This window comes from Phascolarctos cinereus, unplaced genomic scaffold (genome assembly GCF_003287225.1).
Source record: "Phascolarctos cinereus isolate Bilbo 61053 unplaced genomic scaffold, phaCin_HiC Scaffold_5;HRSCAF=322, whole genome shotgun sequence".
In the NCBI taxonomy this organism is placed as follows: domain Eukaryota; kingdom Metazoa; phylum Chordata; class Mammalia; order Diprotodontia; family Phascolarctidae; genus Phascolarctos; species Phascolarctos cinereus.
The window spans coordinates 358,955,466-358,969,855 of record NW_027555958.1 but is presented as its reverse complement, the minus strand read 5'-3'; the positions used below and the strand labels follow the sequence as shown (position 1 = coordinate 358,969,855).

Below are 14,390 nucleotides of genomic sequence, written 5' to 3'. Positions count from 1 at the left end.
AACAATAATGATGATGGTGATAACCAGCATTTATATGGAAATGAAGATACTGGTTGGCTATGACCTGGTTCTAGAAGTTAAAATCATTGATGCTGCTTTGAGGGCATGCGGGCAGTTAGATGATTTTGCTGGCATAGTACACATTCTAGGGGTTGTAAATGACAAAGATAGACCTTTTAAGGAAATCTACCCATGTTTAGGGGAAAGAGACATATTGAGTTTGAGGTGATCATGGGATATCCAAGTGGAGAAAATGTCATGTAATCAGTTAGTCAGTAGATAAACATTTATTAATTACCTACTATATGCCAGGCACTGTCCTAAGCACTGGAGTTTAAAACAGCGAATAGTTCTTACCCCTGAGGAGCTCACAATCTAATGGGGGTGGGGGAGATGATATGCAAACTCTGTACAGGATAAATAGAAAATAATCAACAAAGGAAAAGCACTAGAATTAATTGGTAAAAACTTCCTGCAGAAGAAGCTGGGACCTGAAGGAAGCCAGGGAAGCCAGGAGGTGGAGATAACAAGGGAGGACATTCCAGGAATGCAGGACAGCCAGTGAAAACACCTAGAATTAGGACCCAGAATATCTTGTTGAGAAAAGCGAGCCGGGGTAAGTGTCATTGGATCAAAGAGTATGTGAGGGTGGTGTAAAGTGCAAGAATACAGGGCCGCTAGGTGGTTCAGTGGATAGAGCACTGGCCCTGGAGTCAGGAGGACCTGAGTTCAAATCCAGCCTCAGACACATAATACTTACTAGCTGTGTGACTCTGGGAAAGTCACTTAACCCCAATTTCCTCACAAAAAAAGAGTCCTAACATGTCTTTTAGAGGGGCAGCTAGGTGGCTCAGTGGATAGTGCTCCATCTTTGGAGTCAGGAGGACCTGAGTTCAAATCTAGCCTCAGACACAAAGACCCTGGGCAAATCACTTAACCCCATTGCCCAGCAAAACAACAACAAAAAGAAGACTGGAAAGGGGTGTGTGTGTGTGTGTGTGTGTGTGTGTGTGTGTGTGTGTGTGTGTGTGTATACCTAGGTTATGAAAGACTTTGAATATCAGAGTATTTAATCTTGGAGGTGATGGGGAGCCACTGGAGTTTATTGAGTAGGGGGCAGTGTGACATGGTTGGGTGTGTGCTTTGGGAAAATCACTATGGAGGCTGAGTGGAGAATGCAGAGGAGTGGGGAGAAACCTGTGGCATGCAGACTAACCAGCAGGCTATTGCATTAATCCAGCTATGAGGAGATAAGCGCCTGCACGTAGGTAGTGATGGCCACCAGAGGAGATGGAAGAGTGAGCTTGGAGTTCAAGAGAGATCAAGGCGGTAGATTGAAGGGGAGGAATCATCTACAAAGAAGTGGTAGATGAAGCTCTGAACATGAAAGGTACTGCCAAGGGAAAGAGTGGTGAGAAGAAAGAAAAGGCTGTCAAAGACAAAGGTTTGGCAAGCACCTACATGCTAGAGAATGAGCATCTTCTGAAGACTCATCTGATGATTGTTTTTGTTTTTAAACAATTTATTAATTTTTAGTTTTCAACATTCACTTCCATCAGATTTTAAGTTTTAAAATTTCTCCTCCTCCCTCTCCTACCCCCTCCCCAAGATGGCATGCAATCTGATATAGGCTGTACTTATACATTCATATTAAGCATATTTTTCCCATTAGTCACGATGTAAAGAAGAATCAGAACCAATGGGAGGAACCATGAGAAAGAAGAATCAAAACAAACAACAAAAGAAAATGGGAGTATGATGGTTACTTTGTAACACACACACACACACACACACACACACACACACACACAGAGTCCCCTGTTCAACTGCCCATTTACACCATATTCTGTGCAGTGCATGAGTAGAGCTCTCTACCAACCTTGTGCTAGTAAAGCTTTACTTCTTAAGCAAGGTCTAGGTAGTGAGGGATTTCAGGATACTGAATAAGCACATGAATGATTCATGATGAGGAGTCAAGTACATTTAGCAGAACAGAATTTGAATCACAGATTTAAGGGACCTTAGAGGCTGTCTAGTCCAAGGTCATACAAGTAGTAAGGGATGGAGTCAACATTTGAATTCAGGTACTATGACTCCAGATCCAGTGTGCTTCTCACTCCATCACAGTTCCACCTCAGAGACTGTTTTGTGGACCCTTGGATACAGAAGCCTGGGATCCTTACCTAAGAGATTCATTTTATGTGGCAGTAATCCTATGTAATCCCGAATGTTCCCATCTCATTCCAGGTCAAAGGATTCTAGCAGAATCCTTTCCCCACTCTTATTTAGAGTTTAATGTATGTAGTTGGGAGTTGGGGGATGGGGTCAGGGAGAAGAAGGTGGAGGGGGTGGAGCTTCTGATGAATGAGGTCCCTCAAGCTCACTAAATAAACTACCTTATGGAGGAGGCAGAGAGCTGTCCTGGAGAGGGAGCCAGTTAGACCTGGGTTCAAGTACCCAGATGACACCTACTGGCTGTGTGAAACTGTGGAAGTCACTTCTCAATGCTGCAGGCAGCTCTTCAACACTATGTAACAGAAAAGTTTCTGATCTATTGTTAGAGGGAATTTTCTTACCTGAGAGTTTTTTATACCTCTAAAATAACAGATCCTTTCCCTCTGTAGACTGTATCATATTTCATGAGGTACAATCTCCAGTCTAAGTCGTTTTTTTTCCTCCCTCTTGGCATCTGAAAAATTGATGATTTTCCTGGACTGTATCTAGTGGGAACACATCTCTCATAACTGATAATAATAGCTAGCAATTTTATCGCTATTTAGCCAGCACCTTAAGATTCATGAAGCATTTTATACACGTTTTCTCATTTGTGATCCTCACAACAATCTTGTGAGCTAAGTGCTATTATTATTATCCCTATTTTACAGATGAGGAATCTGAGGCCAAGAGTAGTTAAATGATTTCAGGGACACAAAACTAGTAAGTGGCTGAGGCAGGATTTGAGCTCAGATCTATTCCTAGCTCAAACTCCAATACTCTGTCCACCTCCCAATGTCATAGAATCATAGATTTAAGGCTGGAAAAGACCTTAGAGCTCATCATTTTACAGATGAGAGATTAAGTGGCTTTCTCAGAGTCCCATAACTATGTCAGAAGTGGGATTCATACCCAGGTTTTCTTGGCTCCAGGTCCAGATCCAAGAGGTCTCCAGGGAACGCAGCCAATCTCTAGAAACCATTGTTGGGCCTCATGGCATTTCACTGCTGTTGACACTTCCAGTATTTTCACAGTGAAAGAAGAGGATATCAGAGAACCAGTAAGGATGGAATAGCAACTTTTCCCTTCTCTTTCTCTGTAGGTTTTGGCTAGTGATTAAGGAAGATGGTCACATGGTCACTGCAAGGCAGGAGCCTCGCCTGGTGCTGATCAGCATAACGTGGGACAATGACCAAATGACCCTCAGTGCTCCAGATATGAACGATCTGGTTGTACCTAGAACGCTATCCTCTGCCAATGCTATTCGGGACTGCAGGTGCTCTGCCACAGTGAAGTGGGGGGTGGGGTTGGGAGGAGAAAGGTTCCACTCTTCACTTTTTGGGATATGAACTCATTTTCCTTTTCCAGAGTTTCTCAAAGCTTTACTTCAGTGGTAGGATTTGTCCAAACCAAAAAAGAAGGCATATACATTGAAATTAATAAAGGATTTAAAAGAACACAAGCGTATATGCATCTGGAAAAAAAGGGGGAAAATAAAGAATAAGTAGAGAGGTATAGAGCTTTGAATTCTAGGCTTCAGGATATATCCTGGGAAAATTGTCTGACTATCCAGTGCTTTCCATTGTGAGTCAGAATAATAATTGGAAAGAATGTTGACTCTGGAGTCTGTTCAAAGAAATATCGGAAACAGAAGCAGGATAGAATAAGGGGCTTTTGGAAATATCCCTTCAGGCATAAGAAGCTTTCAGAGCCTAGATGCAAGCAGTTTTTTCTTCCTGCCCTGGTTAGGACTGAGATCATCCTAGGACTGAGATCATCCTAGCTCTGAGCCTGGCACAGGAGTGAGAGCAAGGGAACTCTATCCCACCCTTACAACAAGATGTGTGAGTTGAAGAATAAAAAATTGTCAAATGTAATTCCAAGATTTTTGTTCTGAGTAGTGGGTGCTGGCATCAGAGGAGATGATTCTGACCAGAGAGGCTGAGTAAATATCTCATGATACCAAGCCACCATATATAATGACTCTGAAGCTCCTGAGTTCAGTTACAAATTGCAAAGGGCACAGGGTACACTGCAAGGGTTGGGTGGACTTCTGGGATAGTCAAGTCCTGACAAAAGTTTTGGTCAGGCTGTTCATAGCAGAAGGGAAGTTGGATGGTATTTTTGGATGGAAAGTTTCATTTTTTTTATGTTGACAGTTCCTCTAAGCATTGGCCCCTTTTTTATATTGACAATCCCCCTAAGCACTGACCCTCTAACCACTAATCCCCATTTTCTCTTGTAACCCTCCCCCAGGATATTTGGCGCTGACATTCAGGGTAGAGACTGCGGAGATGAAGTAGCACAGTGGATCACCAGCTTCTTAAAAACAGAAACATTTCGACTGGTTCAGTTTGAGACCCACATGGCACCAAGAAAGTCAAAAGAAATTTTCCATCCGTCTGTTCAGAATTATGAGGTGAGATGAGGGTGTGGTTTTCCCTTGCCCCTGCCTCTTCTAACAGCTTTTTTGAGGGGAGATGGTAGAGAAAGAGGTCAACTTTTCTTTTCTCCTGTGTCCATTACTTGACTTAATTAGGTCCATGAAAGATGACCACTGAATCCAGGCAAAGTAGAGCTAGAGGGTTTCAGACACAAAATTATTTAGTGGTGAAGGGGCTGAAACGTGTTTCTACCCTACATTTTGTTTTCTTGCTCATTTTTTCTCATGCTTACCCCCCCTTTTCCGTGTCCCTACTTTATCCACAGAGAAGTTGCTTCTGCCCTGTAGCCCAGATAGAGCTCCAAGACACTGTTTCCTCTAACATTTTGAAGTTCGAGCAGAGGAGATGGTCATGGCTCATAAATGCATGACTGTGCTATATGAACAACAAACTGGAGAATGGGCGTATAGAAATAGTTCAGTGTTGGGATCCAAAAAATTTTCAGCAAAATTCATCTGACAAAGTAGTGACCACATTTTCCCTCTTGATCACCTACTTCTCTGCAATGAGCTGTTTCTGCTTCTCAGTGTGTTTTCCTTGCCAAATAAGCCCCTAGAGATTTCTCTCAGAGGGACTCCCCAAGTGTTGTGGGTGCAGCTGAAGTAAAAGACCACCCTAGGGCTTCCCCTGATGGTCATTGTGATATATTCCTATGGCAGGTGGCTTACCCTGACTGCTCTCCCATCATGATGATCTCAGAAGCTTCCCTGTCAGATCTTAATACCAGGCTTGAGAAGAAACTGAAAATGGAACAATTTAGGCCAAATATCATGGTGACTGGTTGCAGTGCTTTTGAGGAGGTAAGCTGTAAACTTGACTTATTTTTTTGAGAGGCAATTGAGTTTAAGTGACTTGCCCAGGGTCACACTAGCTTGTCTTGTCTGAGATTGGATTTGAACTCAGGTCCTCCTGATGCCAGGGCCAGTGCTTTCTCCACTGCACCACCTAGCTGCCCCGAAATTTTTTTTTTTTGTGGTGAGGCAATGAGGGTTAAGTGCCTTGCCTAGGGTCACACAGATAGTAAGTGTCAAGTGTCTGAGGCCAGATTTTTAAAAAAATTTTATTTTTGTGAATTAATTTATTTTGATTTATAAACAGTCACTCCCAAAAGCTTTTGAATTTTAAATTTTTTCCCCCTCTTCCCCACCTCCCTCCCCAAGACAGTGCACAATCTGATAGAGGCTCTACATATACATTCCTATTAAACATATTTTCACATTAGTCATATTGTAAGGAAAAATTAGAACCAATAGGAGGAACCACCAGAAAGAGGAAACAAAACACAAGAGAAGCAAAAAAATAGCAAATAGTATGCATTGATCTGCATTCAAACTCCATAATTGTTTCTTTGGATGTGAATAGCATTTTCCATCATGAGGCCTTTGGAGATGTCTGAGATCCTTGTATTGCTGAGAAGGGTTAAGTCTGTCAATATTAGTTATCACACAACATGGCTGGTACTGTGTACAATGTTCTCCTGGTTCTGCTCACTTTACTCAGACCATACAAGTCTTTTCAGATTTTTCTGAAGTCTGCCTGTTCATCATTTCTTATAGCACAATAGTTTTCCATTACATTCATATACCACAACTTGTTCAGTCATTCCCCAATTGTTGGGCATCCTCTCAATTTCCAATTCTTTGCCACCACAAAAAGAGCTGCTATAAATATTTTTGTATATGTGGGTCCTTTTCTCATTTGTATGATTCCTTTGGGATATAGCCCTAGAAGTGCTATTGCTGGGTCAAAGGGTATGCACATTTTTACAGCCCTGTGGGCATAGTTCCAAATTGCTCTCCAAAATGGAAAAATGGTTGGATCATTTCACAACTCCACCAACAATGCATTAGTGTTCCAATTTTCCCACATCTTCTCCAACATTTATCATTTTCCTGTTTTGTCATGTTGGCCAATCTGATAGGTGTGATGTGGTACCTCAGAGCTGTTTTGATTTGCATTTCTCTAATCAATAGTGATTTAGAGAATTTTTTCATATGACTGTAGATGTCTTTAATTGAGGACAAATTTAAACTCAGGTCCTCCTGACTCCAGGGCCAGTGCTTTATCCACTGTGCCACCTAGTTACCCTACTGCGAACTTCATTTGTAACATCTCTCTTAGAGTTGTCTCACAACAGATTGTTTTTTAGAGTTAAATATTAAACCAGTATAAAAATATTAAGTGCCATCCTTTGTGTTAAGCAGTATAAAGAACCTAAAAAGAAAGACTCTCTTAGTTGAGTTAATGATCTTGATTTAGGTGTGCCTGGAAGAGTTACCTCCGAGGGTAGACATTTTTAATATCCTTATACACATACGCTGCCCCACTTCTCTTTGTCTTTCTGTCTCTGTCTCTGTGTGTGTCTCTCTCTCTCACACACACACAATCACACAATCATACACATGTTTCTCTCTTTGCTGGAACAAAATGCTTCCTCATATGTTTTGTAGATGTCCTTATGGATTAGCCTTTTCAAAGGGCCAAATGTAATGTATTGATAATAATGAGTGCAAAACCAGGGCTTTCCAGCATATAGTAATGTTTCTTGCTGTTGCCCATGTTCAGACCTAAATCACCTTGTCATTTGCTCTTTCGTTGTATAGCACTCAGGGTCCCTTTCATATGAGGCTCCCCTACCCCCAGAGCCTGGATCCTTCAGTTTTAAGGTACCTCATAGGTCATAATTCACTTGAAATCAGATCCTGCAAGCACTCACTGATATGTTCTTGTTCTTCTTGTTGTTTTAACTAGAACAGCTAGACAGAATTTAAAGCAAAATATATTTAATTAGACAAACTAGCAAAATAAATAACAAGAAAGATTTCATATCCTCCTCCTACCACATAGGGGTATACTCTCCCACGGGTACTACACCAGCAGTAGGAGAGGGGGCATGTTCAGGGAACATGTACAGAGGGCCATACAAGTAACGAATACACGTGAGCAGAAATATGTATGTCCAGTGGCAATGCTTACCCTGGCCCTGTGGGACTCTATAGATGCCCTCTGGTGATGTCATTATGCTGCTCTCTGCTAGGCATTTCCACTAAGTTGCTCTCCTGACTGGATGTCTCTGATGGGCTCCCTCCTGTCATTAGCTGGGCTTCATTTGGCTCTTTTGCTGAGCTGCTGTGGCAGGTGCTAGGACCCAGCTCCAAAGAGCTCATATTCCTGCCAGCTATAAAAAGACTTTAGAAATTTAAGTCTGTCCATTTGAATTGACTTCTCTGCTGTCTTTAGTTCAGAGTCTCTCAGCGTAATTCTTTTTTGAGTTATGGTCAGAAAATTCCATCCCCTGCTCCTAGCAAATCATTCCTAGCTGTGCTGGGAAGAGAAAAGAGAAAAGGTTGGTGACCTTCATCCAATTCCCTTCCTCTTGCCCTCTGAGGAACAAAATCCCTGCCCTACAGTTGTTTTCATGAACATTTATTTTGTCTGCTCAGGTAGAATCTGAGAGACAATATGCAGCAGTAGATAGAGAGCCACCCTTCAAGCCAGGGAGACCTCAGTTCAAGTCTTTCTTCTGACACATTGTAGCTGTGGTAACCCTGCACAAGTCATTTAACTTTAACTTCTTAGCAACTCTCCAAGCCTATAAATTGTAGAGAAGACACTATGTTGCATTGGTGGAGGGAGTTTCCTCACCTGAGAGTTAGTTTCCTGTATCAGTAAAAGTCACAGGTTCGGTCCCTAATCTCTAACAAGCTCCTAGACAGCAGGGGCTGTGCTTTCTTCTTTCTTTTATGTTGTTCCATCTTACACAGTTGAAAAACACTCAATAATGTTGGTTGAACATTAAATGAAATAAATGCTCAATGTGCATTAATCCACTCAACAGTCATTTATCCCTGGGCTAGGCACTGGAGCAGTTAGAAAGTTTAAATACGGTCCCTGACTTCACATAGCTTTCCATTTGGTGGTGGGCTGAGCTACAAACATGGGTGACTGCAGTATATGGTACTTTTGTTCCCATTCTTATGGTTTTGCGCAGTCCCTGGAATGCACTCCCTCCTTACCTCTGCCTCTTAGACTTTTTCAGGACTCATCCCAAGTGCCGCCTCCTCTCCTAAAAAGGCTTTTGCTATGACATAGGTTGATATTGCTTTCTCCCATCTCAAATGACTTTGAACTTATTTGCTCTGTCTGTTTACTTGTTAGATGTAAGTTCCTTGAGTGCTGGGACTATTTTCATTCACGGCACGGTGCCTTACAAATTTGTTGTTGCTCAGTTGTTTTTCAAGGCATTTCTGACTCTTCCGGACCCCATTCAGGGTTTTCTTGACAAAGATACTGGAGTGGTTTGCCATTTCTTTCTCCAACTCATTTTACAGATGAGGAGACTGAGGCAAACAAGGTGAAGTGACTTGCCCAAGGTCACACAGCTAAGGAAGAGTCTGGGGCCAGATTTGAACTCAGGAAGAGGAGAATTCCTGATTGGAGGCCCAGCACTCTATCTGCTTTGTGGCCTAGCAGCCTTACACATAGTAAGTACTTAAATCAATTCTTTGAATTGAATTGAACTGTTGAAAGTCTGTAAACCTGAGATCTAGTCTAGGTTTTGTCACTAAATCATTATATGACCTTGGTTAGTCATTTGTTGTTTGGATCTCAGTTATCTCTGTAAAATGAGGTGGTTGGACCTTGTGATCTTCCCTTCCAGTTCTATTTTTGTCAGGATGGCTAAAGACCTCTTCCCATAGGAACCCTTTACTCATCAGCCCATTGTGTTTTGAAAACTTCTCTCTTTGGGAATGAAATGTTCCTGTGTTTATCTCAGCCAAAAGGCAAATTGTTCTGACATTCCTTTTAGGTTAAAAGCCTTACTTAAATGTTTGCTTAAGGGAGTGATTCTTAACGGTGATTGTGCCCCAGACTCCCTCTGGCACTCTGGTGAAACCTATTGTCCTCTTCTCAGAATACTCTTTTTTAAATGCATAAAAAGAAAACTCATAGGATTAGAAAGGAAACCAGTTATATTGAAATAAAAGTGTGATTTTTTTTCTCCTCTAAATTCATGGATCCCCTGAAATCTAACCAAAGATCCCAGGTTAAGAACTCATGGTACTTTTGGCCCAACCTGAGGGGCTGGGGTTGGGCAGGCAGCCAAGTTCTCCCTGGCTTCCGGGTTTCTTGCACTGTGTCTCTGCCTCCAACTCCACCACTGCTCCCTCTGTAACCATGACAAAACAGGCCATCTCCCTCACTGAGGACTTCCTGGCTGGTGGCATTTTATTGCTATCTCTGAGACCTCCCTGGCCCCCACTGAGATAGATGACTACATCAGGGAAAGCACACAAGTAAACAAATTACTACTAATAAGCAGTATAAAGGCACAATAGACTTTATAGTTTGAATTCCAAAGGAACAAAGTGTTTGTGGAGGAAATCTGGAGAGCCTGTAAATTTCTGACCTACTCCACCATCTTCCCAGAATGCATCTCCGCTGGCAGGGTAACTTAACAAATGTCATAAGATATTTCATCCCGCCTGGGCCCTTAACTTTGCCTTTAAGGATAAGCAATAAGCAGGTGTTTTGGGGATGCTGTGCCCACAATTTTGCAAGTATTTTGCTGGTAATCTGACCTCTGGCGCTGTGCAGATAGAGCCACTTTTCTCTGGTTTGTCTCCCTCTTGGATTTTGCAAGAACCCCCCTTGGCTGCTGCTGATACTGGGAAATTTGGCACTGAAGGAGAATGCAAAGGCCTGGGAAACATTCTGAAAATCACTGTCTGATGGAATTTGTGGCTTATGGCAAGTTTTCAATGCCTCAGAGCAAGGTTTATTATCTATAGAGCAGCCTCCTTGTGAATCTATGATACAGTAAAAGACATGCTTCCAGATGCTAAGATCATTCAGACTGTGATAAATTGGATGGTTGCACAATCAGTGACTGCGGTAGCGGTGGTGTTCTCCTTTCCCTTTGATATGGTAAGGTGCCGACTGGGCACCTGATGTCATGGGACAATTGTCATATCCCAATACTGGGACAATTGATTGCTGGAGGAAGATTGGTAAAACTTTCTTCAAAAGTACCTCATCCACTCTCTCTCTCCACGTGTATCGAAGGAGCAGACAGCCATCTCGAGAGATTGTAATAAAGGAGTACTGCAGGTAGCCAAAGGACCATCAGCACTCACTGCCCATCCTTTTCTGCCCACGAGAGGTCTGTACTGGCCACCACGTGACTGAAGTCTAGTCAAATCCTTTGTTAAACCCTTTAATCTTCATACCAGGGAGAAAGACAATGCCATCACCCACTCAGCATGAGTTCACATAGTAGGAGCCAAAACAGCTGTGCAAGGAGTTGGAGAAAATATGAATGCTTTTAAACCTAAAAATAAAAAAAAAATTAAAAAAGTACCTCATCCAGTGTTCTCAGAGGCACCAGTGATTGTGTTCTTGTCCTGTACAATGAATTGAAGAAAGTAATCTAAGTATATCCTAACCCCAAATGGTTTCATGAAGAGTTGGACATGACTGAAACAACTCAACAACAAATTTATCTTTAAAAAAACATGTCTCTTATTTGCATTTAAGCACTTAGAGAACTATTTTGCACAGCTAAATATTTGGTAGTTATGATCTGCGTTGGGTGTTCTGGTATAAAACAATAAGCACACAAAATACTCTAACAAAAGAACTCATGGTTTAGGAAACCCAGAACATTTTCATATTCCTGGCTAGAAGTAGTTACATATTCTAGTGACTTGACAAACAAGGGAAAAAGCTGTAGACTTAACCCAAACTTAAGCAGCACTTTTAGGGATCTTGGATGGGTGATAATTGTTTGTTTGTTTATTTGTTTTTTAATTATAGGTGAGTTTTACTTGTATAAATGTTCCAATTTGAACCTTAGTTACGCTTCTTTCCATAGTAGGGTAAGTTTAAAGAAAGCATTGATGCCTTTTAAATTATGAAACATTTTGTTCTTTCATATTGTAAGTGACTTTTATCTTCGTATAGAAATGTGTATGCATTTAAATGGGAAAAAAAATCCTATCCTAGTTTGATACTGCTAATGTCGTGCATTTATCCTCCCAAGTTAGGAGGCCCAGTAGTTAAGGCTTTAAGGGTAGTATTAACTTGGTCACCTGGTCCCATTGCTCAGTGATAACACTTCCCATGCCTGGTGATCCTGTTAACTATTAATGGAAAATGCTAATGCATGGCAATATTTAAGAGGCCAACTAAATAAAAACAGCAGAGTTCGGCGATGTAGGTAATTTAGCATAGGAATGACAATTCAGACTACTGGTTTTCCATGGACGATGCTCAATTTTAATTCTTCCTAGACTGTTGTGTTCAATGGTTCACAGCATATTGGGATACCAGGAAGAAAAAGAGAAATGTAAACAAATGAAAAAAGATAAATTGGTCAGGTAGGAGTAAAGAGGAATGACTATTCACATTACAAAAGGATTCCTATTATAAAAAGCTTGCTTTAAATAAATAGGTACCCCCAGGGTTTACTTAGATATCATTAAAACTTACTGTGGTTGGTTTGGCTAGAGGCATAGAAAGAAAGAGGGGTAAGGAGATTTACAAATGCAGGGTGAGGGTCCACTCCCCACCTCCATTTCTTTTTCTTTTTAAAAAAATTTAAATTTTCTTTCTTTTTCTTTCTTTTAATTTTTTCCCCCTACCTCCTATTTCTGAAGCAGCTTGTTGCCACTTAGATAGAATGCTGGAGCCAGAGTCAAGAAGACTTCAGTTTAAATCCTACCTCAGGCTCTTCCTAGCTGTGTGACCCTGGGCAAGTCACTTAATTTCTCCCGACCTCAGTTTCTTCATTCATAAAATGGGGATAATAATAATATCTACCTCCCATGGTTCTTGTAAGAGGGGGAAATGAGATAATATCTGCAAAATGCTTTACAAATCTGAAAACACTGTATAAATACTACCTATTATTATCATTCGCAAATAGAGATAAAGCATTCTTGGGAAAAACAGGTTTCAAACGGAGTGGTTTTGTCCATGAATGCATGCGTTCACTCTGCAAACTGAGGTTTACTGATATAGGCTGATTACTGAGATGACAGAGTTGGACAATGTGGTACAGTGGAAAGAATGCTAGACTAAGTCTGGCCTCAGGCTACTTTTCTGGACTAACCTCATTCTGCAGATGAAATGAACTCAGACTCTCACTTCTTCATCCTGTGTGCACCCTCTCTTTGGAGGGGGTGGAGGGACACTAGAGAACTCCCTCCTGATTCTTCACCATTTAAGGAGGGCACCTAGAGAATTCACTCATTGTTTCCCACCTCACTACTTTCCTGGACTTAAACATCTCCAGACACTCATTACTCTGCAAGATGAAATGAACTCTGAAACTCTCCCTTGCTCAGATCATGTCCTGCTTGGACTGCGGCACTCTATGCCCTGGGTTACTTTCCTCTGCCTCTTCCTCCTCCTGCCAGATTTTCTCTCTTCTTTTGATATTAGACTCTGAGCTCCTTGAGGGTAGAGACTGTCTTTAATTTTTATTTTGTGTACCCAAAAGAGCTCAGCATAGTGCTTGGCACATAGTATATGCTTAATATACGTTCTTTTATTCATTCATCCTCCTTTCCCTTTTCCTTCTTTCTCTTTCTTCCCATGCAGCTCTTCTGCCAGTTTGTTTGTTTTTAAGTAAAGTTCCATTGTCTCTGATAAACTGGTGAGTGGAGGGGTATTCCTCCATCTTCTTGACCTCCCCTTCTAGGAGAGAGATCAGCTTTCATTTTGTGCAGAGAATGACTAGTCATAGAGTGGACCTGTGCCTTCATAGATATAAGGAACTCCTGGATGAGGAAGTTCCCACTACCAATGCAGGTTGACACCACTGGCGATTCATAGACTTAAAGAATTACCTAGACCAGACCTGCACAACTTGGCAGTAGGTAGGGGCCCAAATTAAAATAAGCTAAACTTCTTGGGGCCACAGATAGGTTTTTAGCAGTTCACTTTCCAAGTAAAGGTATAATTAATGATTAAACTATTTTGCAAATAAACCATATTTTTAAAAAGTGAAATTTCAATTAATATCAGTTAATTATACTTATTACTTAAGATTTTTATTTATCATGAAATTGCTTCTTTCACACTAGAGACGGGTTGGTGATGGTTGGTTGCCATGGGTCATGTGACAAAGAGGAAAGAGTGCTCAGTGGCACCCCAAGTTACATGATGAGTACAGTATTGACTAGTAAAAGGCAGGGTAAAGCCGGACATGAACAAAACGCTTGTTACATCTTTACTTTCTTTTACATCCTCTACATTTTTTCGTGGGCTGTCTGAAATCCTTTGGTGGCTTGCAAATGGCTCTTGGGCTATATGTTATGTAGGCCTGACCTAGAGCATGGAGAGGACTAGCCCAAGGTCTCATGACTGGTAAGTTTTAGAGGCAAAATTTGAACCCAAGTCTTCTTGGCTTGTTGTTTGTTCTTCATTCTGGAAGAAGACTAATGATATCAAGAGGGTGATGTCTTGACTTGCAAGTGAATTGGATTTAAGTGAGGCAGGGCAATGCAAGGTCATCAGTTAGGCTCATCTGGAGTCATCTGAGCACAGTAGCAAGACGAACGTCAGAACAACTGGAGCCGGCCACAGATGCAGGAGCCCCCACAAGTCTACTTTCTTTAACGCTTTCACAGTTTGTTGGGAGTTTTTTTGCATCATTTCAATAGAATATAATTTTTTTTTAAAAAGACACATCTTAAATTTAATAATTTATTGTAAATTTGTGGGGTT

General features: G+C 41.3%; 1 protein-coding gene across 3 annotated transcripts in view; it reads left to right on the top strand.

Annotated features, from left to right (window-relative positions):
- Positions 1–14,390, top strand: part of MTARC2 (mitochondrial amidoxime reducing component 2) — a 41,613-nt gene that overhangs the window by 18,030 nt on the left and 9,193 nt on the right. For 2 of the 3 annotated variants that reach the window (XM_020982229.2, XM_020982228.2), the window contains exons 2-4: positions 3,317–3,490; positions 4,471–4,633; positions 5,318–5,458. In XM_020982229.2, the coding sequence (XP_020837888.1) occupies positions 3,317–3,490; positions 4,471–4,633; positions 5,318–5,458 (478 nt within the window). Of the gene's footprint in view, positions 1–3,316; positions 3,491–4,470; positions 4,634–5,317; positions 5,459–8,989; positions 9,143–14,390 lie in introns of all 3 variants that reach the window. The other variant, XR_013487300.1, reaches the window with a different exon arrangement.